General features: G+C 41.6%; 2 protein-coding genes across 3 annotated transcripts in view; one reads left to right on the forward strand and one right to left on the reverse strand.

The window, feature by feature from the left end:
- map3k10 (mitogen-activated protein kinase kinase kinase 10) overlaps window positions 1–16,659 on the reverse strand; it is a 48,489-nt gene extending 31,830 nt beyond the window's left edge. The window contains exon 1 of the mRNA XM_085243559.1: window positions 13,898–16,659. Within this exon, the coding sequence (XP_085099685.1) occupies window positions 13,898–14,894 (997 nt within the window). The 5' untranslated portion in view covers window positions 14,895–16,659. The remainder of the gene's footprint in view (window positions 1–13,897) is intronic.
- A 3,062-nt stretch (window positions 16,660–19,721) lies between these two features.
- The window catches only part of sipa1l3 (signal-induced proliferation-associated 1 like 3), an 88,710-nt gene continuing 80,636 nt past the window's right edge, over window positions 19,722–27,795 (forward strand). The window contains exons 1-2 of one of the 2 annotated variants that reach the window (XM_085243557.1): window positions 19,722–19,889; window positions 20,757–20,943. The gene's annotated coding sequence lies outside the window, so the exon portion shown is untranslated. The remainder of the gene's footprint in view (window positions 19,890–20,756; window positions 20,944–27,795) is intronic. The other variant, XM_085243556.1, reaches the window with a different exon arrangement.

The raw sequence follows: 27,795 nt of genomic DNA on the forward strand, positions 1-27,795 counted from the left end.
CCTCTGACCTTGAATTCAGCAATTTAAATAATTTAGCAATTTAACTCTCAAGCAGCCAAGCTAGTTCAGCAGCTAAAATGACCAAATGGAGTTATTCATCACCTCAATATATTTTATGCAGGAATGCTCATTGCAATTATAACCATACCGATTCTGTGTATAGGACAAATATTATAATCATTAGTTGCAACATTTTTTCCCCAAATATAACCAGTAACATTTTTAAGTCTTAAGTATGTATTTCAGTACATTTTAACACCAAAATGTAAAGAAGTTGTGACTTCACAATATTCTGATCAAATGACTCCCAGATCCCTCACACTGTTATTCGAAGCCATGGTAATGCCAAGTATCTGGTTAGACATCATGTTTCTAAGGTTTTCAGGGCTAAATTTAGAATCAGGAAATTAGGTCTGGGTCTTTATGTCTTTAAGACGTTCCTGCAGTTTAACTAATTTGTCCTCTGGCTTCATGGATAGATAAAGCTAATTGTCATCTGCATAGCAGTGAAAATGTATGTTATGCTTTCTAATATTCCTGTCTAAGGGAAGCGTCTATAATGCTAGTAGAATTGGTGCTAGCACAGAACCCTGCTGAACTCCATAATTATCCGTAAGTTTGTGACGAAGAGTCACCATTTACATGAACAAACTGGAGTTTATGAATTAGCCGTAATTCACTGAAAAACATCAGAATGTAGTGATTAGAAGTGAAAAATTACAATATAGTTACAATATAACCAATGCCTTCCATTATTTAGGTCACACCAGAAGAGCAGTTCCTCTTAAAAACCATGATAGTAAACATCTTTACAATTAAAAATTTCACAGTGATATATATACAAATATACGGTTGGCACTATAACTCTTGGGTTTCTCAATTTCCAGTGAGTCTTTAGCAAAGGTAAACTGCCAAGTTAATAAACTGCAGGTTATAAAATCATTTGTATCCAAATAAGCATTTTTTTAAATATGAGTGGTTAAATGCTCAATGAAGCGGTCTCCCTAAAAAAACTAAAGAATTTACTTTAAAGACACAATAATGCTGGAGGAGACTTATCTGAAGAAGCTTGTAGGCAATATCAGAAAACGAAAAAGAGGTTAGAAGAACAACTTAAATCAGCCTCTTCACTTTACATCATGTCTGGAGAGTTCACTGAGGCTTCTGTGAGTGGAGAAATCAATATCGCTGCTGTAGCTGTTAGGAAACCTCTGAGAGTATAAAATAAGTTTACAGCTCCCTGATGCTGAGAAAGCTCACACAAAAACCTCTTTTTTTTATTCACATTTTTTGTGAGCTTTGGAGTTGCTTAAAAGAGGCATTTTGACTTTTTACTTTAAAGTTTGTTGTGTTTTTTCTTTTTAACAACCACAGAAAAATGACACCACATCCGCATTTCAGATGATCTAATGCTCATATTGCTCGAAAGTTGTCTGTCACCTCGGACGTGATACAACCACCTGCTGACTATTTGGTAGTGGTTCCTGGAGGTCACTGGGTAAAAGTCATAAAGACCGAAAACTTGCCGCTGTTGCCCGTTGTTCTTGTTTGTCTGCAAATATTCGCTAGTTACTAGATTAATTGCGTTCAGAGTAGAACTTGTGCCTCAGCGTTGCAACCAACATGTTTCAAAAGGGAGAACTGTTCAATTGGCAAACAGTCTTGATTTCTGATTTATGTCTCCGTTTTCAAAGTTTCACTGCAGCTTAGAGAAAAGCTGAACAGTGTTTGTAGACAAGTTCATCGCTTCCACTTAAACTACAACCACAGCTACATGCTAGCAACTAAAGCAATCATAAGGAGGTTTTTGCCAATCGCTTGGGGAAATACACATTCTTCCTTAGCAACAGGTGGTTGCCAAATGGTTGCAGACTGGTCTCTAGGTCTGCGTGACTAGGTCCTAATTCGATTTTTAAATGTTAAAAAGTTAACATCACATAGCTAGGGGTCACGTGTTTGTAAAAGCTCAATAAATCTTTAATTGGTGTCACCAGGCTGGAATTTTCCCTCACTAAATAATATTTTATTTGCAACAAAGAGGAAGTATGTCAGCAATTTGCAAACAACTCTAGAGATTTATCTTCAGAGTTACTGGTAGATAGCTTTAAATTGACTGACATGAAAGATATACAAACAACTTTGTAAATGTATCCATCCAAAAGAAGAAAGCTTCTTTTGGATTTGTCCTAACAGAGAGAGTGAGAGACGGGACAAAACAGGCGTTAGCCTGGGACAAGCATTCACACGATGGAGAGAGCTTCAGGATTGAAGGGACTTAATTATTTCTACTGATCAGTAAGCAACAAAACCTGGAGGCCTGTTATCCAGCCTACTTTTTTCTTATGACCTTAGCCTACTACTCAACTGTGCCGTTGGAGTTTAAAGTGGCAATGGCAGGATTTTGCGTAGTATTTTACAGTACAAAACAGCACAAAAATGATTTGTGATCTAAAAATAAACCAGAAACAACCACACACACTGATCTGTCAGAAAAATAGAACTACTATGACCATAAGGTTAGCACAGAAAAGAGGAAGGATCCACGGAGGGACCATGATTACAAACAACGAGCACATTCGTGGATCCTCCTTCCACCCTGCTGTTTGTAAAGTAATACGTAAAGAGGACTGGATGTGGCAATGAAAGACTGAATTTATAATGATGCCTCTAGGTAGTGTGTTCATCGCTTCATGTGACGTGTTTATAGAGGTTGCTAGGTTACAAGAAAAACAGTAAAGCCTGCAGTAATGCCGTTTAGGCTCACCAAAGCTGCAAAAATTATCTATTGTAGGTTTGATATCAATGAGACATCGTCGGACAAAGCAGCCCCCAAAACATATGAGGGTTTTTAACTAATTTGATGCCAAAATTAACAATGAAGTAAACACACTGTTGCAGATTATGCAACTTAAAAGCTGTATTTAATTCGAGCATTGCTTTTTAAAAAACTCTAGCAATGAAAACTTGCACAGGTATCTTTCTTTCATAAAGGTACCAACAGTGTCTGATTTTAAGCCTAGTTCCACAACTTGGGGAGACAGCCTCAAGAGCATAGTCTCCTTTTCTCCTCGATCTGGATCTAAAAGCACTGATCATCTGCCTTCAGCTGACCTGGATCTAGTAGTTCACCAATATAGGGATTGAAACAGACCTATGTAAGGAGGACAGAATCGTTATCACAAAAGATCTTTCAGAGGAAGATCTTTCTGGGGAGAAGAAGCTAACTCCTGGATGATTTCTAAGCAATTCAGAGATGATTTGCTCTGCCAGAGGAATAATGAATTATAAAAAGCATATTTAATTATTTCCATTTGACAATGAGAAACAGTAAATTTAAGACGGGTAATATTCTGCAGATGATAAAAACAGGTTTGTACAAAACAGCCAACATGGTTATCAAAACTAAACAGCTAATCTAAAGCAACATCCAATTTTCTCACAGCTGGGAGAACTAAAGATAAAGCTGTCAGGGGCACACAGTGATCAGGCTCTGATTTATGTCTGCATTTCAGTCTGGAGACGTTGCTGAACAACTGATTTTCAGCTGCTAGGTGGCTGCTGTGTTACACAGCAAAATTAGGGAAAATGTAAGCAGCATTATTATGATTTCACTTTTTAACAAACCTGCATGTGTTATACAATTTGCTCATTTGACTCCAAGTCTATCAGTATAATGAGGCCTACATATATATGGACACAGATCGAAAAGAACTGCAGCCTTCAGTGCAGCAGCGATGTAAGCCTTAATCTGTATCTCCCTTACTGAGGGAAAGAAAACTGGTCTGACCTCCTCTCAAACTGGCCTGTCCCTTCCTCCCCCATCCATCTATCTATTCCCATTCCCTGCCGAGCCTGCAGGGGTTTCTCTACAATCACTGCATTCCTGCTCTGTTCTCCTACCCATCCTGCCTTGCTTCCATCCATCTCTCTATTCACAGCCTACAGTCGACCCTCACTGCCAGCATCGCCCATCCTTCGCCCCCCGTTCCCGCTGCAGTGACTCCTGCCTTTGTGAGCTCTGCTCTTGCTCTGTCTTGGACTGCTGTGTGAGAATGGGGTCATTGTTGCTGTGCTGTAGCATGTACATAAGTGTGTGTGTACATGTGTGATAGCACAAGTGTGAGTTTTTGTCCTGCAGCCCGACCTCCATACACACGCAGGCCTACATCCCTGTACATGCACCGAGCTTGGAGACATGCAGAATTTAAAACACAGCCTAATCTAGTCGCATAATTTATTCCAACATCTTAAATGTAACACAAAAATTCAGACTAAATAGTTGCCTCACACAAACCAAATTATTGACTTATTTTGCCCTGACTTTCGCCTCTCAGGTAGGCTGTCAAACCCAAACGTTGAGTAGCCGAAGATTAAGATCAGCTGACACCGATCAGGGCTACCTAAGCTGTTGCTCGAAGGGTTGCATGATTTTCCAAGAAAAAAAAAAATCTTAATATTCTGATTTGCTGTTAAACCCTAAGATGAGGCCCAGGATCCTTAATCTGTCATAAACCTGACTTAGCAGACCTAATTTTCCAACTTTAAGAGGATATATTCTGATGGTTCCGACTCTATTAGAGTAGCTTTGAATGATTTACAGTTCATAATAAACCTGTTTAGCTTTTTAATGTTCCTTCACTATTTTCTGATTGGCTGCCAGTGGGTGGGGCTTCTGTGCTCGCTGCCAGAGTTGTGTGAACAAGATGACCACATTAAGGATAACAATTCTACATGACATCACACAGAGCAAACAGGAAAACAAATGACTTAAACTGTTTGTCTAGAGCAGTCACAGGAATTAGGTACAAATACACAGATCTCATTGTTTCATAAAGGAACATAGTGGATTCTCTTTAAAGACTTTTTTTTCTTTTTACATTAGCTGTCATGAAGCCATTATACCTGTATCATGAATATTATCCTTGACCTGAACTATAGCTGTAAAATTGGAACTGGTCTTTAAAATCTAAACCTTGGTTAATGCCATGTTATCATAATTCACACGTCATCGGGTAGAAGGTGTCCTCCGGCTGTTTGCATTTTAATTCAGTGCTGAAATATTTCAATTAATAAAATATTAATAACACAAACATTAAAACTCATCTGTACTAGCTGTCATCTTTATAAAGTCATACACTGAAAGCTGCTATTGGTGCTATTGGTTTAATATTTTCATATGTGACACATAAAATTATTGTGTGGCCTAATTTGAAAGGTAAGCACATCTCATGTTATCTATTTACACAGTATTTAACATCATAATTATACACAGAAGTTAAAACATGTAAACTAACTCCCCATTGCTTTGCATGTACCTAACACAGTATCTTTACCTCACTCTGAACCTCCCTGATAGTTTGAAAACCTCTGATATGGACTTTACTTTTCATAGGTGGTAACCACCCTGATGCAATACCCCGACAGTCAAACAAACAAAACAAAAAAAAAACAATTGTCCACACTGTCTGCAAGCTTCACCGGGCAGTTAGTGTGCAAATATCAACTAATCTCTCAATAACTGAAAGTTAAGCTGAAGCTTTTGGCTTGGCTTATTTCGCCACAGCATGGACTCATCAAGGTGCTGGAAACAGTCCTCAGAGATTTTGGTACTCAGGTAATCTGAGTATTGTTGCAGTAGATACAAAGGTGCCCATAACGTGTCTAGAAAGTATGCTTCACACCGTTACATCACCAGCAGCAGCCTGAATCGCTGATACGAGGCAGGATGGATCCATGCTTTAATGTAGTTTACGCCAAATTGTCACTGTGCCATCCAAATGTTACAGCAAAAATAAAGACTTTAGGAAAAGAACAGTCTTTCCAATCTTCTGCTGTCCATGTGAATTGTAGCCTCGGTTTCCAGCTCTTAGCTAACAAGTGTGGCACCCGGTGTGGTCTTCTGCTCCTGTAGTCCATCTGCTTCAAGGTTCAACACAGAGAGTCTCTTCTGCATACTTTTGTTATAATGAATTATTATTTAGGCTAGTGTTGTTTTCCTCTCAGCTCAATGCCAGCTAGCTATTCTCCTGTAACCTCTCTATGCCTCAATACACCAAGTTGCCACCATATGATTGACCGGTCGGATACTTTATTGTGCAGTTGAACAGTTGTACCTAACGAAGTGGCTGTGGGTGCACTTCCACACATCAGTCTCGAAGGCTGTGGCATGATAACAGTTTTGAGCCCAGTTCCTAGCATCGCTGGCTCGCACTAGCCCAGTTAGTCACAGTCTCGGCCTCTGCTCTGTCTCTCTGGGGGATTAGCAGCCCACACTGGCCACCGCTCTAATCCTTTCCTCAACAGACTCGCTCTTTGGTTCTCACACACAGCCAGACAGGCTTTTCAATGACGGCAGCTATATGCCATATCTCAGCTTGCTAATCTTAAGTAGCGATTACAGCACTAGCGCGCAAGCATTGTTATTGATGTCATGGCCGCTATAGTGTAACACATCAAATTAAAAAAAAGAAAAGGCAAAAAAACAAATCTGTTGAATGAATTATTGTTATGTTGCTTTATAACTTAAATATTCAGAGTTCAGGCAGAATACTCAACAAGCCAGCTTTGGGACAAGGGTCTCCCGCTATTCACGTGATTGTTGACTGTGTAAATGGCTTCCATTTGAAGCTGCTGCAGTCATAACAGCAGGTACTGTCAACCGTGCTCTGTCTTTATTGTGTACGTGTGTGTCTATAGTATTAGCCTTTGCATTCATTGTTAAACATTACAGGAGCTTCATCTGAGGCCAGAAAACCACCAGCTACCTATACGTTACAGACTTTTAATAATGTTATCAAACAGGAGTTCAAAGCAAAGGACAAATATTGTAAATGTCCACAGTGTAACACAGTCAAGCTACAAAGCATTTACGGTACGTAAGAGCAGGATACAGGCACAGATATGTGCTGTGCAAAGAAAGGTGATCTGCTCACCTGTATTGTCTTACCTCCAGCTGACTCACTGCTTCTGTGTATGCACAGAGTGTCAGTGATGTACATGAACCATGACTCAGACTTGTGTAGTGGCAGTGGGAATGAAATAGAAGCATTGACATGTCCACTTACTCAGTTAACTATAACTTTCAAGCAGTCTTTGTAAGTGGACTATATTAAAAATGTATCTTTTGGACATTGATTTTAAAAATAGACTGAAATTAGATGGTTGAAAGGTGGAAAAGTAACTGGACCTTCAATATAGCTGGACGAACTGCTTATTACAAAACTCTCAGCTCAAAGTATCTGTCAATTTATCTGTTAAATTGTGTTATTACCTTGCCTCAGTGCAACCAGTAGTCCAAGATCAGATATGATGACACCCCAGTGGTTCACGGTTAACCACTAACAACACCAATGTGATGTTTGTGATATTTGTGGTTATCACCTAATGATGTCAGTCCTGAAACCTTTATGAATCAATTCCCTGAACACGTGTGGAGCTGGACTCACTGTGAAGGTTTTGGACTACTGGTTGCACTGAAGCAAAGTAAAACACAATTTAACAGATCACTTGAGCCGAACTTTTGTCATTGGCATCTCATCAAACCATACTGAAGGCCCAGCTAATTTCAGTCTTTTTAAATGAATTTATTAAATTTATATTTTTAATACAGTCCACTTACGAGGACTCGTTGAAAGTTAGAGTTTAACTGAGTAAGTGGACGCTGGGTTAATGCTGCTTTCTGTTTCACTCCCACTGCCACTACATGAGTAATGGTTTATGTACATCACTGACACGCTGTACAGTGACATCAGAGGTGATGATGTTTGTGGTTACCACCTGTGATGTCACTGTATCACTGTGGTTCAACTACCATCTCCAAACATTAACATTTATTTTAAGTAAAGGGGAAAAAATGAGGCTGATTAACAACTGGATTGGTGCTTAAATACCAACCATTAATACTCCAGTTACATACTTATTGAGCTGTGGTAGGACTGCCCCGGTCACTAAGGAGAAACAGGCGGGGTGACGGGGGCAAAATCACTTCAACCATTGCCCCATACAAGCCAAAAACAAAACAGCTCTCCAAAAATTGGACATTTTCAAACATTTCTAGAGTGGCTCCTCTTTCTGTCTCACATTCCAGCATAAAGTTTCCTTAAAATTGCAGGTCATCCTTTTGCATTAGATAAATGTGCCTCGATTTCCCCGACTAATTTTCTGCTTCAGAAATAATGTCATCATAAACCTTTTTTCCCAGGTCATCTTGAGACTGTTTGTATTCCCCATTTGTCCAGAGGCCTGTCCCAGCTGCATTAGGGTGAGGTCGCCAGGCGTAGCACGGGAGAGACAGACAACCATTCGTAGTCAATTTAATATCATCAGTTAACCTAACCCCACTACCTGCATGCCTTAAACTGTGGGAGGAAGCCAGAGTACCAGAAGAGAGTCCACACAGGAAGGCCCCGCCCAGATGGTGGATTCAAACCCAGGACCGTCATGCTGTGAAACGACAGTGCTAACCGCTGCCCAGATATCGACACTCTAAATCTTTTCTGCTTCCTTTAGTTTTACATTTGAGTCAAGCGAGGGCGACTGGTGCCCTATGCTTTGAGCAACTTAGAGGCTGATCCAGGATCAGAGAAACAGGTAAGGCATGGCCGCGGGGGCGATGACCTGCCAACCCACAAACATGCTGTGACATCACTCTAAGGAGGTCACTGTAATCAGATTATCCCGGTTACACAGACTCACCCGCTCGCTGTGGGCCCACAACGGCAGCGACACTCAGCAGGTTAAAAACACCCGCTGCAAACACTCGGGATAAATTTAGAAGAAAGCATCTGAGCCAAAAATAATATTGCTGTAAAAAAAAAAGAAAAAAGAAAAGAAAACTTGCACAAAGCTTCCAACACTGATTTGATCTATCACAAGTGTCACGTTTTCCCTTGATGATTTCTTTTTTCTCTTTGGGAGTATGGAAACGGGAGGTGGTGGAGAGGCTCGGGGGCCTGTGCTGCACTGTAACCGCGGTGCTGCCAAGTGGTCGGCGGTTTGAAGAGGACACCTGAGACCAGCGCACCTGGACAATGAGCTGAGGTGTAACCCTAAACTGAGATGAACCACTGTTTATCTTCCCCCCATGCTCTGCTTCTCTTGTTTTTTCCCAGCAGTCTCCACACTCCAGCTTATTTTCTCTTCACCACCTGATCTTTTCCACCCTCTTATCCTCCCAATCTTTTGACCTGCTACTTCTCTCCTCTGTCTCACTTTCTTCCCAAGATTTTCCCTTCTGGGCATCACAAGGCTAATGCAAACATCCCACCAGTCCGGGTATGACTCATATAATCACATGCTTAACGATTAGCACCCTGCATTTATGGCAAGATTCATTATTCCGGAGGGAAAAGAGAGTCCAACATTCCCTCCCTGAGATTTTCCTGCATTTCTTCAGTTGCTATTTTCACACACACACACACACACACAATCGACTAAATTAGGGGACTGACATTTTACCCAGCAGCTGACAGCGGCTAGCAGCTGTATGACTCAGTAGCACAGAAGCAGTGCCCATGTCACCATGGAAAGGCAGCGTTATGGCGTTGTTGCCAGGGCTCTGCTGTCCAATACGCATCAGCTCCCGCATCATTGCTGCCTGAGCCGTACAGAGAGGAGGTGGAAGACGGCAGAGACAGAACTGAGGATGTATGGCAGTACGAGACTCATGAAGACAGGGACTGAAGATTAACAGCACACGAGCAACGAGTGTGTTTGCTACTCATACCTCTCCTGCTTAAAAGGCCTACAGTCAGCATCCTACATACTCCACCCTTATTTGTACTATCCGTCCCCCATGACTCATGTCACTTGGGATAAATAAACACTCTCCGTACCTGACCTGTACCTAGACGCACTTAGATGCTTGCTGTGTATTATTTCTTTGATGCACCAGCAACTGCAACTGCGTCTTTAAACAGCAAGTAGCACAAAGGACCAAAAATAGCTCAGTGAGTTGCAGAGCAAAACTGCTCTCCTTGAGGAGGGGAGGATAGAGGAGGAGGAAGAGGATGAGGAGCAGTAGGAGGTGTAGCGAGAGATGGCAGGGAAAACATGGTAAAGTGAGACCAGGACTAAAGCCTCCCTGCTGGGATCAATTTAAGTTTCTCCGCTAGTGTCATCATTCCCAAAACCTCACATCAAATACTGGAATCCAGTGATGACACCTTTATGATCACATTTCTGCAGTGACTGGGAGAGGGCTCATTTGCCCCGGAGGATTGCACACAGGGCAGCCCTGACTGCAATAGCTGTGACCACAAATCTGACATATAGACTGTAAACATGTCAATATTCAATGTGGGACAACCATTTAACACAGCAGCACAGCACCGTGTGCTGCTCTGCAAGTGTTTATTTCTCACCAGTCTAAAGTGTTTCTTTCTCTTCTCTTCTGAAATACTGTAAATTACTGGTTTCTGCTGATGATAACAACGTGGAAGCTTGTTTCATCTACTAAAAGAAACATTTTTGCCCTACATAAGTCAAGTTATGACTTAGTTACTTAAATGTCTGAGAAAAATAACTCAAACCTGACATTTTATTGTAAAGATGGCAAATTTTTGCCATCTGTACAATCTGTTAGAGTCTGAAACAAGCTTCCGTATGATGATGAGCCACAGCTACAAAACGCAACGCAATTTAAGTGAATAACATTGATCTTCTCATTAATACACATGTACCTAGACACTGCCACAACATCAGCCTACATACACAAAACAAAAGTGCTCAGGAACCATCTCTGTCACTGAGTCTTACAATTTCAATCCCACTGAGAATCTGGAAGATGCTACAGGTCGATTTTGGTGCCACAGTGCAACCCACAGGACCCAAAGAATCTGCTGCCAGTGACACAGTGACAGAAGCTGCCCCCCCCCCCCCCCCGAGGTCCAGTGTATAACGGTGAGTGTACACAATACAAGGTAGTAGATACAAGGCAGATCGATCCAAATATCACACACTGTGATCTCCAACATAAGTTACCTTTATGCTGTAAAAGTATCAGTATTGATATCAGCAATACTGAACTGCATTTACTTATTATCTGATCTATATCGAAATCTGCAGTATAGCCAGGGCTGGACTGGGACAAAAAAATCGGTCCGGGCATTTTGACTAGAAACCGGCCCACCAGGTGTTATAGGAAAAACCATAAAGCCTTTGAATGAAAACAAACGCTGTTGTGACAGTGATGTACACTGTCTTGTTGGTATATGTATGATTTCTATACGTTGTACATCAGATAAAAACTTTGGTTGTAAGATTCAGATAATTATTTAATAAAAGCTAGACATTTTAAATGAGAATAAGAAGGAAAAGTATTTTATTTGTGCCCCCCTTTCCCTGTTAATGCCCTACCTGGCCCCTCTGGCAAAACTTTCCTAGATCCGCCCCTGCACAGTTACCAGCTGTCAGCTACTTAGAAAAGGATCCTGGTGTTATTTGTCTCTCAGAAACAGTTCATAACTTCCCTTCAACTCACTCATGTCACCTAAAAGGTAAACCTGTTTCTCCATCACCTGTTCAGCTCTGATGATTCAGTAAGGACATCTCCTGGTTTCATCTTCATGTTTCCCTCTCACCAGATAACCAAACCGACATCATGACCAGCAGCTTTACAGCTGTGGCTCCAGCAAACATCAGCTGATAGTAGAAGAAATTAATATTAAATAAATTCTAACAACAGCTGATCAAGCTTAAACGTGCTGCTGTTGTTTAGCGCGACAACCGCTGGTTTCCTCTTTCTGGCGCATAGTGGGCGATAAACAAACAAGAGAGAAAAGCTGATCAGCTGATCATTGATCAGTTTCACGATTGAATGAGAGAAGAAGAGACAGCTGACAGCGGAAAGACAGAGAAAAACTCCAGCTTTGTGTCTTTTTCCATCCTAGCTGAAGTACGGGACAAACTGTGTTCCTTTTTAGCTCAATACAAAACACGTAATATTTTCTCTGAATGCGGGACGATTCCGTTTTTTAGGGGATGGTTGGCAACTCTACTAACTAACCTTATGAGTAAAATAAAGTTCACTAGCAGTAACATCATAGCACCCACCCAGCTGTAGAAACTCCGTCATGCTAGCCAGTACGCAGTACGAGTTATTGTAACTGACGGTAAAAACTCAGCGTAACGAAAATAAACTCCACCTAAACTTGGTTTATATCTGATCCAGATAGACTGCAGGTCATAACTTCTTACCTGAAGTTCAGTTCACCTGACACTCGGATGGGCGGGTCTCTGCTCCTCCTGCCTTCCCTTTCCCTCATCCACCTGGCCTCTTGTGGCAGCTCCACCATAGCCACCACCAAACAACTGAGTTATTTTTACACATCTGCCAGCATCTGGCCAATCCACCACCTTTCATTGTTTATACTGTTATAAAAAATTTTTTAAAAAAAAATCATCGGCCCATAAAAACGAAAAATCACCATCGGCCCCCCGGGCAAATGCCCGGTATGCCCGATGGCCAGTCCAGCTATGAGTATAGCACAGCACTACTAGGTAGATGGTTTAAATGTTATGATTATTTGGTGTGTACTTGGAGGTCCTGATAGGCTGATTTAGCTTGGACCAGCTAGCCATTTCCACCTGATTTCAGTCATCATGTTAAGCTAAGTCCTTCCCGTTTATTGTTCTACAGTCTAGGAACCCAGATAATCTGTTAGGTTTTTCCAATTGTGGTTTTATACAATTGATCACAGTAAAACTATAGTTGTGTACTGCAGATGCAAAACTCCATCCAGAGACAATGAATAGAAATTAGAACTAGCTATAAACACTCATGCTCTGTATTGGAACTATGTTAAAGGAAGCGTCCCTACCAAATAAAAATGTATAAAATATATTAATTCAGACCATGAATTCTGCTTTCTGGTCATCGCCTGCACATACAGATAATCATCTTCAGACAGTAGTTAATTATTAACCAGTGTATTTCTGCAAATCCCATCTTGCTTTTATTTCTTTTTCTGCTCTTTATATGACCTGATGATCAAACACCACTGGTCAATGAAAGCTTTCAGCAACAAAAATCTTGACTTTTTGCATATTCATGTGCAGAGATGGATAGCTTGCTCAGATTAGAGACTAGTTCACCCGTCTTTGCTCTTAAAAAGAAAAAGGTGCCTCTCTAGTAAAACACTGTGATGCACACTGGATGAGTCCTGCATATGCTGTTCGTATTATAATATGCCCCCTGATACGGCGATCAATAGATTGTGACTGCATCAATCACATTATTCTCGCCTTGAGTCAGTCATTATCAAAGTAAACTTGTAATTAGTTCACTAAATTGAATCTTCCAAAATGCCATGCATACAAATTTAGGGAGGAAACAAAACCTTAGGCAAATTGATGATAATATAGTCAGCTTTTTGTTTAAAATCCTCTATTGCCACTACTTACAACTGAATGAAGTGGAACACCTGTTTCAAACATCTCGAATAATAATAATAATAATAATAATAATAATAAATGAGCAATTCTGTGTGACTTTGTGTTAGATTAAAGTAGATTTGACCTATAACTCAAGTGTGTGTATATTAAACGGAGGAGCTAAACAGAAGAACTATGTAAGGTTGTGTGTATCCTCACTCCAGCATACACAAAGGTCAGCTTGAAGGTTGCAGTACTGCAAACAATATCTCATCATAATGTCAACATAATCTAAATAACCAGTCACCTTGAGCTGCATGATAACACAACAGCTGAGCAAACTCCTCCTGCTGATCTCACATCATAACAATTTAAAATGTTTATCCACCATTGAGTTCTGCTCTATTCTTCTGTCTCAGTACACGTACATTACATCAAAACCTTTTTTCCAACAACTACACATTTGAAATGTGTTTTAGTATCTTTGTTTGATTACAGAGAAGATAAAAGACTTTGAAGTACTCACTATTACTCGACTTGAGGTCTCTGTGGATGATGGGTACGAACGCCTGGTTGTGCAGATAGTCCATCCCCGTTGCAATCTGGACGGCCCAGTTCACCAAAACTCTCGGGGGGACCTTCTTCCCAGCCAAGGCTCGGTTTAGAGCCCCCCCTCGAGCATACTCCATCACCAAGCACAAGTTGGGCTCCTTCAGGCAGACTCCACGGAGCGCGATAATGTTGGCGTGCCGGAGCATCCAGAACAGCCTGGCCTCCTGCCGCACGCTCTCTGCTGTGACACTGATATCCTCATCTGGGTCCTGCCTGGCAGCCTTAACGGCTACTTCCTCTCCCCGCCACACTCCTTTGTATACTTTTCCAAATCCACCAGCTCCTATCACCTCTTCCAGGAGCAGTTCTGAAAAGTCAATCTCCAACGGACAATCACCCACCCCACCTGCCACCAGTCCTCCTGAAGTCAGCTGCTGGTAATTGGGAGTGTCTCCCCTTGTGACATAGTTGCTTGGAAAGATACCCACCTTGTCCTGGATTTTGCCCGTCCACCAGCCCTCGTCTCCAGACACCTTAGAGTCCTTGGAGAGAACCTCAAGAAGGTCCCCACGCCGCAGGGTTAACTCTTCATCAGCTGTGGCCTCATAGTCAAACACTGCCGTCCAGTAAGGGTTGTTTGCCCCACCTCGATGACCAGAGTGGGAGTCTGGGGAGCCAGAGGAGGAGATGGTGGAGGAGTTCCAGCTGCTACCATTCTCCACCTGCACGACTGGGGCAGGAAACATTGGTGGCGCAGGGGTCATGTTTGGGGGCATGGAAGAGGAAGAGGTAGTAGAGGAAGGGGGCCCAGGGGGAATGAGGCAAGGGGGAGGGGGTGAGCAACAGCCCCCACAGCTGGTGCAGGACAGGGGGGCCGCTGTGCTGCTCGCTCTGCTGTATGGGTTCATGGCAGCCTGACTGCTGTTTGACACTGTTGGCCTGCCCTCGAACAACTCAGGCACAAAATCCATACAGGGCCCATTGACTGAGATGAGCTGCCCTCGACCACCGGAGGAGGGGTGAGGGGAATCAGTGGGTCAGAGAGCAGCGACTGCTCTCCCCCATCACCACATATCGCTGCTGAAACTGTGCCAAATCCTAAATCCTGTCACCGGCTGCTGCTGTGCTGTTGGCACAAAGTGTGGAAGTAACATGAATTCCCAAAGGCAAGTTTATTCAGGGATAACGTACATTACGTCAAACAGAATGGATCCTAACCCCATGCCCCAAAAAACTGATTGTTTTCAAAACTGTCTTGTGAAAAAAAGAAGAAGAAGAAGAAGCTGGCTCAGGAGAGCGTATTTATCTGTGAAGGAGCATAATCAGAGAGATGCCTTCAGGGGTCCTGATCAGCTAATAAGCTGTGAATTAAATCCATCCAGTAAAAATCCAGCATTTACAATCTGAGCTCATAATTTTGTTAGAATTTTGATTTATTTGCCCGAATGACCTCTGATGGTTGCCAGACATGTTCCTTGTATAGACTCTTAGGCAAACTGCTGTGGGTGTACGAGCTGAGTGAAATCCTCTGCGCAGAGGTCCTCATTATTTCTCATCCAGCCCCGTATAGATGCACCTCCACTGCCTGCCATCTCCATGAATATAGGCTGTTTTCTCTTCTGTGTTTGGGAATATCCGCGGATATGCGCCCTACATCCAGACAAGCCGGTCCAAGCTAAATCCTACACGCATGGCCACTCAAGAGCCGGTTCAGTGTCCCTGAATAGCCTTCATCAGAAAAGCCTCGTCCATTTTAAGACAGCTGGGCAATTAGTGAAATGAGCCGGCGGCTGGGCGACAGGTAGTCAATACAGAGCTGAGAAAGTGGCACCATGTTCAGCATCCAGCCAAGTCTGAGCATAACAAACCCGCCTCCGTCTCTGTGCAGCGGCCTGATTTAATCGCCTCTGCTGGGCTGCATTGGTGATGGTGACGAGCGTCGGTTTGGACAAGAAATTCTTCCTCACTGGTGACGGGAAAGAAATGCCAGCGTTTATCATTATCCCGTTGCCCTGTTACCGCGCACGATCGCCGAATCTATAGCGGCGTAAGGAAGGTGTGAGCTTTAAATGTCCGCCACTTCTTCAGCGGAGACGGAAACCGTCACATAAGGTTTGCATGGAGGCATTGCGGTATAACAGCTCTACAGGCTATCCGAGGACGAGATGAACAAATCCACTGTCTCCATTTTTCCTCTATCAAGACACATCTGTATCCCACTAATATTAATGATCATAATAATAACAATAATAAAATCCTGTGTGTAAAATGGTGCAGCGTATCCAGGTGCCTCTCGCGTGTTCCGCCTTAAAATGGCTTAATTTTAATACGTAAACAATTACTGTAACCTAACCTGGAAAGTGAAGCCAGCAACATCCACTGACATCGTCGCATGGGCGTACGGTTTACATCCAAGTAAAGGGGCCCATCGAGGTCCTCACAATTTGGCGTCAGATTGACAAAGCGCTCAGGGAGTCTGCGTTCAGCCAGCTGTCTGGAGCTCCACTGTATTCAAAAAGGCTTTTCTCTCTTCCCCCTCTACACACACACACCAAACAGACAAAATATTTCGAGCTCCGAGCTGTCAGTCTGCGGGCTGACTTTGCATTCAAATATGCCGGAGTGCCGTTCACGTACGCTGAAGCGAGCGCTTCCCCCGTCACCGATTCTCTAATCATAGGGATGGCTGCAGCAGGTAACAGGTCCACGCCCGCGATCCCATCGCCTGTGCGCAGATCAGGGTGACGCTCACTGTGCAGGGCGGAGAGTGTAAGACACCGCAGTCTGTTGGAACGGGACTGGACTGTGTTGGTGTGCAAGTGCACCCTGGGTAATGTAGTGTTTGCGTGCTCTCCAGCTGACCTACATCATTCTGGCGGCTGATATAACTAAATAATTAACATTATTACAATCATCGGGAAACGGCTGGCTGTACAGTACATTATTAGCATTATCCTTTAATATACTGTGGCCTACTGTCCACTTAAAACAACCAGATTACAATTCAAATAATGTAAAATATTATATATAATATAATCCAATAATAAGATTTTGGAGCTGAAAATAGGGAAGGATATTTTTAGGCTCTAGTTGATAACACGACACAAAAGAGGCATTTTAACCCAACTGGTAGCCCCCTGATTCCCATTGTCCTGCTCCATTGCTTTTAATGTGTGATTTTTAAGCACCAGTGGCAGCTGGTATTTGTCTCATAGGCCATAAAATCACGGATTATAAAGCATTACTTATTTTATTTAGCCTATTAAAATTCAGAAAGCAGTAGCTGAAGGTCTTTTTATTTGATCTAAAAATAAGACCAGAATAGCAGTACAATGCAAAAAAGAAAAAGCAATAAAATAATGTCTTTTTAAACAATAGTGTTCACGCCCATTAATTGTTGAGCTATACTGACCCCTGGTGCGCAGTTAGTGAAACAGAAAGTCTTGAATGGAGTGTCTTATTCAGAAGGGGATCAAACTCTCTAGTCCATCTTTCTTCAAGTTCTTTCTCCCCACTTCTTTTATTACTCTCCACCCTTCATTGCCGCTTTGAATTCAAGGCGTGGTGTCCTTGCCATCCTTTTAGCAACACCCTCCTGTGCGTCAAACTCCACTCTTTATCAGTGCTTAGGTTGCATGCTGTGGTTTATTCTTACATCTTATTAGAAGGGTTTTTTTTTTTTTGTCACATTATATATTTGACTTGCTGGAAAATTCACATCCTATATTTTCATTATCAACCCCGCCAACGAGGTAATGGCTCAAAAAGTTTTGGATGAATTCTGATAAAACTTTGTAGAGTGTAGAGTGGGGTCATGTTAACAGTCCATTAAAATTTGAGCTGAATCCACCAAGGTTTTCAAGGTCAACTGAAAGATTTATTCATCAAAATTGATAAAAAGCTTTATAACTTCAAAAATATGACTCCTAAAAGTCTGGTATGTCACATTTGACCTTTGACCTCTCCTTTAATAAACCAATCTGAAGGTTGGAGTGATAATATTTGCTATATATAGATATTTTTAAAACTATGTTTCTTACTGCAATTGTTTGTATTGACAAAATATAGGCACATGGAATATATGGCATATGATACACAGACATTATTAGCAATGATTTACAAAGCTCAGAGTCAGTGTTACAATACAAACACTTCATGTCATGTAACAATGCAATTCAATTAAGGAGGTGGTGGGTAAGGAGGTGGTGATTCATTTCAACAAATTACAACAACAGTCGACTCAAGGGGCTTTATATTTTACACACACACACATACATACATATATATATATATATATATATATATATATATATATATATATATATATACATATATATATACAGCTTGTTAGTCTCGGTTATGGTGGCCATAGGTATCGTCCGTAGTGCTGCATTAACATCATCTAGCAGACCTTCTGAGAGTACTTCACGTAGTCTTGGTAACCAGCTACGGGGGTCCAGGTTTCAAGCTTGGCCATGATCCTATCTTTCAGGTCAGTTCCCCTCGCACTCAACGATCCTTCTTCTATCGCACTTGGGGCTTGGTACCCAATCTCGGGTGGGGGTGATGACATCACCCTCCTGACCTGGCGTCCTGGCTCCCCCTTGCCATAGCATTTGTGTTGTACCTCGTCAATCTCTAGCTGTGAGAGCAGTCCCTTCTTTCGAATGTTGGAACACTGAGCTACTAGTTGTTTCGCCGCCATTGTGGATGTTGGGTATCGAGGATTCCATAGGTCATCATCCTATTCATGTAACCCTTCCACCAGGGTTACTTGCGTAGTAGCATTCCAACAATGCCCTATTTTCATGTCTTGCCCACCGATGCCTTATTCCAGTAGCCCACTTCTCGTCAGGGTGCCCTGGGTCCTCAACACTTGAGGCGGATCTTGCTGATCCGGGCGATGCCTTCATATCAGTCTCAAATATAGCAGTTTTTAATGTGTGTTATTTTTGTGTTATTATCTCAAAACTTTATTTTAAGAAGTTGAAATATACAGTGAGATTTACTGTTTAAAAAAAGCTCTCTGGAAAAGAAAGAAAATCAATCAACAGTATAAATATAAAAATAAATAAATATATCCAAATTCTTTCAAACAAATAGTTATATATCATTAACTTAGTTATTATTCATTTCAGGTTAATCGCTCAGCATTTCAAATCAGCAACCACAAGGGTGTGCTATTGGCCTATTTGTGAACTTGACATGACACTGAGTAAAAACTTATTGGGCTGTGCAGTAAAACGCTCTGTCCACAGTTTAAAAGAAACAAAATAAAACAAAATACATTTACTCAAGTACATAACAATACGGGGATATTCCATTCTGCTTCTTGATACTATTCCACCAGTTCAGATTCTGTTTTTTATTTTTTACTTTATTTTTTACTTTGTAGACTCAGATTATTCATACAACATATTATAAACAAATAAATGATAACTAAGTATTATTGGTTAGGATAAGATGGAAGTTTGTAAATGAAAGAAAAAAGGGCACCATCGTTATCTGTAACAATAGGTCTAATGTATAAGCCAATACTATAAAAATAATTTACTTGTGCTACTCTGCCTTCAAAATAACAGCGTGAATAGTTTTCGTTCATAAATAAACCGTACAAAAGCACAATAAATTAAATTAATACTTGGTGTTCTGATTATTGTACTCTACTTATTGTAATCTGATACTTGTACTCTGCAGTATTACCACTTGTATTTACTACGTGTTTCCACGGCTCCAGGAGCAGCAGCGTGCCGCCCCCTGTGTTACTATCAGTAGTTTGCGCCAGTCGGAGTTACGCATGCGCAGTGAGTGCGGGCGCAGCTTCGCCGTGGTTTCGGTTGAGAATTCTTGGCAACGTCTCACTTGGTGAACAGGCAGCAGACCGTCGGGCAACGGCTGTTTCCACAATGTCTGGAGGATTATTTTAACGGAGCTGGAAGTGAGCGGAAACCCTGGAGCAGCGAAAGGTAAGCCGTGTGTGCTCTCTTGGTTTTCACTGAGCAGTTTTGGGTGAGCAGCCGGGGATATTCAAAAGCGCTGAAAAGTGGCGAGCGAAGTGAACGTTAGTGAGCCAAAGCAAACATTGAGAGGAGAGGCAGCCGAGCTGAGCAGACCAACTTCAGTCAATGCGGAGAGCAGCCTCTTTACTACGGCTCAGTCGCGGTTCTCAGTCCCGCCAGGAGCCGTTTTCACCGGGTCCGTGCTCCACTTTGACCTCCAGCTTCTCAGCAAAGTATATACATACTCTCAAATGTGCCGCTGCACGCAAAAATTATTAAGGAGAAAATATTCCACAACCTTCGCGATCCTTAAGGGGCCAGTGCGCATGCTCATGGGGCTCTGCAGACTTCGGATTTGTAGTTTTTCGTACCTGAGTTAATCACAGTTGCGAGGGCCAAGAGAAAAACTGTAAAACTACAAGTTCCAGACAATGGGAGCTTTGTTTGGGAGCCAGCTAGTTAGCCTGGACGAGCTTTGAATTTCGAGTAGTTTTTCCTACAAACGGAAGTTGCCTTGGCTGGATATTGGATCCAGCATGAGCGGCATGGGAAATATTTTGGCTGCACCGCATATTTAAGGAGGAGGGGTGGGGAGACGAGTTCATTAGTTGTAGATGGAAGTGGTTTGTCATGAAAGGGTATGCAACACGTTTTAATTGATTGTGCTTACGCGTGTGTGTGCATGCAGACGCTCAGCTGTCAGAGGACCTGTGTGCAGGATTTGTAAGTGCATTGTAGATATGCATGCTTCTGTGTGTGTGCTTAGTCGATTGTGTGTACGCAGAATGGGAGATGATAATGCCTCAGTGTGTGTGTCATCTCCCTTTCATTGAGATCCTCCGTGTTGCTGCTGTACCCCCTCCACCCCCAAAGCCCTCAGAAAACGACACGTCGAGTATGAGGATGATGGATTTTGTCGGGCAAGAGCAGCAGAGCATGGCAGCACTGCACATATTCAAGGCATCATTTGCTGTGGTCGCCTCTCGTCTGGAACTAATGGAATAATGATTACCAGGAAAATGTGAGAATCATGTGCCAATGCCTTAACCTGGTTATCCTGTACTGCCCACTGTTTGCTGTACTATTGGGGAAATCCTGTATTTCACGTCCAGTTTAAGGGGAAATCAGGATTGGATGTTGCCTGTGCTGTTCACTGTAGTAACGACATGGTTTTCCTCATTGTAAATACAGTTTTTGATCAGTGGATGTACACCGAGCTGCAAGAGTCAGCCATTCAGTGATCTGTGTTTCCGTTGTTTTCATCCTTTCCATGGGTGTTTGGAAAGCTTGCATATTAAAAGCCAAACTAAGCACAATGGCTATTTTTGGTCAAGGAAAATATTAGGCAGTTGCTTTAGCTGGGAATCCAAAATGCATTATAGTTATCGACTGAGCAAAAGTTATGTACCCTCTTCGCAGTATAAGATAAATAGAAACTGAATGGTGAATGCAAACCTGATGAAACTGTATAATTAAAATATACCTAACATACAATATATGGACTCAATATGTATTGGGCCACCTACACATAATACCTACAGAAGCTTTTAAATCTTTCTACAAGATTTTGGAGGATGCTGTTGGGAATTTGTCAGGTCAGACACTTCTGTGAGCAGAGGCCCCCATTCTAGTTCATCCTGAAGGTACCGTATTTTTTGGATCATAAGGCGCACTGGATTATAAGGCGCATTAAGCGGAACAAAACAGTCAGATAAGACAAACTTTACTCAACTCATTCTTCTTGCTTACGCCACTTCCGTACCACTGATTCATTAATGTTGAATTCTCTTGCAGCTGCTCTATTCCCATGTTGTTGCAGTATATTAATGACTAACCTCGTATTGTGGATGGATTATCTCAGTTGTTCTCCTGACTGACGTTTGGTCCGTTTACAGCATCCTGCCATGCGATTGCATTTGTCCCCAACCCTCAGGAACCCTCACATTAATTTCTGTTGAGGTTAGCATTCATCCTCCAGCTTCACTGTGTTTCTGTTATGCTAACATAGCTGTGTCGCTAGCGATCACGTAGCGCATCATTATATACCAGCTAGCCAAATTTCAGTAACCCTACAAACGTCACTGCTTTTTAGTTTTCTGTCTTCATTTATGTTGGAAGTGATAGCAGAGCTGTATGTTTTAATTTTTTTTGGAAATCTCTCAGTCAGAACATGCTATATCATGTTTATGTGGAAACTAGCGAGCTAACTTCCTGCTTCTAACTTCTAACTCCATTAAATTTAATACATTCTGTTTTCATGGATGCCGGGATGTTAAACTTAATTGTTACACCTAGTAAAGCAGCAACGCTCATCATTTTATTAAAGATGAAAGAATTTAGACGGTTTTTAACTCTGAGTGATGCCGCAGTGCTCGCTTGACTTTGGGACCTGAAGAGGACAGACTTTTTTGGACCCAGATTACTCTGAGTCTGTGAGGCTCCTGATTACAGTAGCCATAATGCTCTGACAATCCATCAAGCAGTACGGCTTCGTAGCTTACCAAAGTCATACTAAAACATTTTTGACAGATTTTTGAGTAGGGCTGTGCAATATGACCAAAATCTCATATCCCGATATAAGACATTTATCGTCCCTACAACGATATATAGCACAAAAATTTTACATTTTCTGTAAATTCTGTGAATCTTGGGTAACTCGACTGGCGTGAAGAAACCTGGTGGCTCTTTTTTGCTCATCCGTAAACACTCTGCATACTATTTCACGTGATTCATTTTATTTTGAAGAATCTCAACAGGATCTTCAGCTTTATTGTGAAAGGTTTATGTGGAAAATAAACAAGCGGATGGAGCCAGTGATCGTTGTTGCTAACGACAACGCATAAAAGCAGTTGCTTGTCCATCCATTGTCAGAATCAGAGAGACTTTATTTATCCCCAAGGGGCAATTAAGTGTGGTTGTTTTAAATATAAGAGGGAAAGCTTTAAGAAATTAAAATTAAATATTGCCTACAGTGCTGTAGGTACATCTTAGCTGCAAACCCCTTTGAAACCCTACGCTATGCATAACCTGGCGTACACTTCTCTGGAAATTTAACTGGATATTGAATTGATGCAGCCCGCAACTATTGACTGACTGGGCTGTTCATTACAGCTGATTCGTCTTATGTATTTCCGCCTACTTTTTAGCCTTAGTTTTTGAATTTATCATTGCGACGATAACAGTCATAGCCTCAATATAAGAACTCATGCATGTCAGTAAGTTCTTGAAGGGAAATTGGCAAACCTATGGGAGTGGATTTGAGGAGATGTACAAAGAAGTGGAAAAACTTGAGGGATAAATGTTTGCCTCTGGGAAGAAAAAAAAAATACCCACATTAAAGAGAAGGGACCCAGGAGGGGAAAACAAGCCAGAAGTTTATTTGTTTCTATTGTGGCATGTATAAAACACTGGGGACGTGACCAGATGCGCAAGCATGCTGGCAACAGCACTGGCCACTTACGTAGGTTACATCGTAGGCTCTGTAAAGATTCAAATCAACTGTCAAAGTGTTTGCGTTGAAGTTATGATCTTAATGCCAGAGGGGGTGTGAAACTCATTGAGTCAGCAGAGAGTTGGTGACTTTCACACACTATGCTTCTTAGCACTCTGTGACCCCACTCTGTAACTGTCAACTGTGGTTGCCACTTTGTGGCTGAGTTGCTGTGGTTCCTAATCACTTCCACTTTGTAATACTGCTTAAAGGTGGCCATGGAATATTTATACTTGGTTTCATTTTTCTCCAGATGGGTGAAGTTGTGTTAAAAAAATTGCATTAACGACCTTCAGTCTTATTTTAGAATTATTTGTATATCCGCCTGTTTGGGAGATGTGTATTCTTTCAAATGCAAAAACTGTGACACCAAATGTTCTTGATGAGCTGCTTAAGGGACCTTTTATGAACCTGTATACAGGGGGATGCAGCCACTGGTGTGAACTGACCCTTTTCATGTGCCAGAGTAGTAACTTGATAATGATGTCTCTGATCTGTGAACATGCCTCAGTAATAACTTTACAATATGAGGGGGATGAGGAAGCTAAAGTGAATTAGCAACTTTTAGCTAAAGCTGTGTTGTTGTTGTTTTGTTTGGGGTTTTTTGTAAGGAAAGAGATTTTTCAGAAAAAAGGCTGTTGAAGTTTGTTGTCTTGGAGCTGAAAATCGTTGTAGTTTAAAGTTACAGTCATTTGTTTTTTGGGGTTATTTGATAGGGGGGAAAGTGATACTCTGAAATATCCATGTATTAATTATGTCTTCCAATAACAGCATTCTCATAAGCTTATGCTTATGAGGAAGCTGCCTTGTTGAATACAGTGGTGTAGATAGACATTGTCGTTCTGCCTAACGGCGTTATATGTATGTAGCTACAGAGCAACCACATGCATAATATGCTCAATATTGTCAGCAGATGCAACACTCCATCACCAGAAATCTGACAACGAGCCAACTAAACAACAACAGCTGTATGCAAGCTGCATTTTGCATACAGCATTAACTGTTTAAACTTCACCTTTCCTATCAAAATATGTTGATACAGCTGTAAGAATTCATGTGTTTCACCTGCATGCATTTTATCTAAAATACGTTTCGCTGAGTGTGACATGGGCTTGGAAAGTCTTGTATGGTCTTTTGGGTCTATCTAAGCATGTTTTTGTTTCTCTTAAAGCAATGATATCATGTTAATTTGCGTTGACCTCATAACCCATGACCCATGTAGGATTGTTGCAAAGCGCCTACAGGAGTCAGTTTGTAGCAGATAACTCTTGCTTTCAGTCTGTGATCTTTTAAGACATCCTATATTTTCTGCTACATATTTTTGGTGTTTCATTGCATGCAGCTGCAGGAACAAAGACTGCTGTCTTCAAAGGGAGGTGAATGTGGGCCACCTGAGTTATTTCGCCTGTAAACATTTTGTTGAATCACAGCATTCTATCTTGGCAGAGGTGACTCATCAGTAGGGCTGCCACGATTTGTCGACTAGTCACGATTACGTCGACTATCAAAATCGTCGACGACTGATTTAATAGTCGACGCGTCGTTTGAAACTTTGTACGATCACAAAAGACGCAGGAATAAGTGGCAGGATTTAAGAGTGTAATAACGGACTGAAACAGAAGATGGCAGCATTGCATGTACAAGGATGTCAGCTACCGTTAAACCCCGAAGAAGAAGAAGAAGCAGCTGTGTCCCAGAATTCATAGCGCGGCCCAGCGCAGTTTCCAACAATGGCGGCAGCTAGTTAGTTTTAATGTTACTCTTATTATTCTTTCTGGGTCACAAAATAAACGTTTAACATATTTTCAGGCGAGAATGTAGCTGTGTAAACCTCAAATATCTGCTCAGTTTATCAGGACACCACATATTTTCAAAAGCGCTCCGACGTTTTCGGAGACATCTGTTACCCACTAGCTCGTTAGCGAGCCGGGGGCTAGGCTCACTAGCGCCCTGAGAACACCGGACTCCCCGCAAATCGTTTTCAAACCCACCACCGTCTTTCGCTACTCAGGTTAAATATATATGAGTCACTTAGATAACTTAAAATGTTATTGTTTGGCTTTTTTTTTTTAGTATTTTATTTGTTCCTGAGTAAATCAGTTTGTCTGAGATTAAAGTTATAGTTTTTACACAGCTGAATAAACGTCAAGCAGACAGCTGATTATCAGAAGTGTGAGATGCTCCAGAATATACTCCAGTGTCCTGTTATATTTTAGATAGCAAGGAGTTTATTAAACTTCACCGAAACAATCTGCAAATTTCATTAAAATTGAATAAACTATCATCTTGTCTTTATTTTTAGTTAGCACCTTAAAAGCTTAAAGCTGTAAGCTAATGATAGTTATATAAGAGCAGATGCTGCTGGTGCAATAAGCTGTAGTTTTACGTCTAATGGATGATGATCTGATTAGTCGACTAATCGCAAAAATAATCGGTGACTAGTCGACTATCAAAATAATCGTTTGTGGCAGCCCTACTCATCAGTTGTTGATTTTCCCCTTTTCCTTTTTTTCTTGACAAAGATTTCAAGGAACGTACTCATGGCCATGCAGTCGTGGTCATCTGTGGGAGGAACAAAGCAATCTTTCCAAGATCGTGATTTATTTTTTTTTATTTTTTTAACACCAGTAAAAGCTGCGTTTTGGCATCAGCAATGGTTGTAGCTCTCTTTCCTAGCCGCGACACCTTGGCCGTCCTCCTGCCGTTTGTAATTTTAGAACGCAAAATCTCTTGCCAGGTTTCTTTTTAATCCTTCAAGGCGTCTTAGTTAAATAGAGGTTAATAGAAGTGAATAACTGTGTGTGCTCACTGTGTACATGACATCCATCACAATCACTGGGTGTATCCTGATAGGTCACAGAGAGGGAGCACAAACCTTGAGGCTATGGATGCCATCTGGTCTAAGTCAGGTTCCACAGTGATGCTGCATATGTGCATAAGTTTGTGTTTAAAGTGGGTCTTTAACTAGAACTCGGGCTAGCTACTGTCTTCTGTTCTTTATTGGAGTGTATTTCAAATTGCATTCTGTGTTTGTTGCTGGCTCATAGTCTTTTTATAGCCTTTATAAACCGACACTGTGACACAGGTTAAACCAGTGCTGGCAGTTAATCTGAATGGATCTGCGCACGTCAGCACACCTGACATCACAGCCTCCACCCAGCTTGCGGTGAGGGCATTAATTGACTGTGATCAACAGGTGGTTTTACCGAAGGTGTAGTTTTGTGTGTGTGTGTGTGTGTGTGTGTGTGTTTGGTGATGATTTCTTATTTTTGAAATAATAAACCTTCCAGATAAAACAATTTGTACATCAACTCTTTTTCCATCAAAAAAGTGCATTTCTTTCACCATTTATTCAGGACATCTACTAATCTGAAGGTCGGTGGTCCGATTTCTAGCTCTTCTAGTCTGCATGCCAAAGTATCCTTGGCTCTGAGTCTCTCTTGATTCACGCATCAAGAGAAACTCTGAGTTTCTCTTGATGCGTGAATGTATGTGACTGTTGGATAGAAAGGACTTAGACATCTATGTGAATACATGTTGTATAAAGGTTCTTTGCGTGCTGAAGTATAAAAGCATTATACAAGAACCAGTTCATTTACCATTTGCCAGGGCTTGTCATGGTCATTTTTATCATCTCGGTAAAAACCCTTGAACAGTGTTACTGGACTTTATCATGGTGTTTTTCAAGCCTGAAGGTTTGTTTCTGCTCCTAAAGTTAATTTTCATTTAAATACTATTCATTTTCTGGCAGAAGTTAAACATTACAATTAATGTACTGTAAAACGTTATGCGGTTGTATGTCAGATAAATAACATGGGTATATGTTATAAAATTAAATCCTAATTCAGATTAGGGCTGCCACGATTAGTCGACTAGTCATGATTTCGTCGACTATCAAAATCGTCGACGACTGATTTAATAGTCGACGCGTCGTTTGAAGCTTTGTAAGATCACAAAAGCCGCAGGAATAAGTACTAGGATTTAAGAGTGTAATAACGGACTGAAACAGGAGATGGCAGCACTGAATGTACAAGGATGCCAGCTGCCGTTAAACCCCGAAGAAGTAGTAGCAGCTCTGTCCCAGAATTCATAGCGCAGCCCAGCTCAGTTTCCAACAATGGCAGCAGCTAGTTAGTTTTAATGTTACTCTTATTATTCTTTCTGGGTCACAAAATAAACGTTCAACATATTTTCAGGCGAGAATGTAGCTGTGTAAACCTCAAATATCTGCTCAGTTTATCAAGACACCACATATTTTCAAAAGCGCTCCGACGTTTTCGGAGACATCTGTTACCCACTAGCTCGATAGCTAGCCGGGGGCAAGGCTCACTAGAGCCGGTGAGAACACCGGACTCCCAGCAAATCGTTTTCAAACCCACCGCC

The sequence above is a fragment of the Mchenga conophoros genome, linkage group LG14 (genome assembly GCF_057382185.1).
Source record: "Mchenga conophoros isolate Kocher_MC1m ecotype Shallow Benthic linkage group LG14, M_conophoros_male_GT1.1, whole genome shotgun sequence".
NCBI classification, from domain to species: domain Eukaryota; kingdom Metazoa; phylum Chordata; class Actinopteri; order Cichliformes; family Cichlidae; genus Mchenga; species Mchenga conophoros.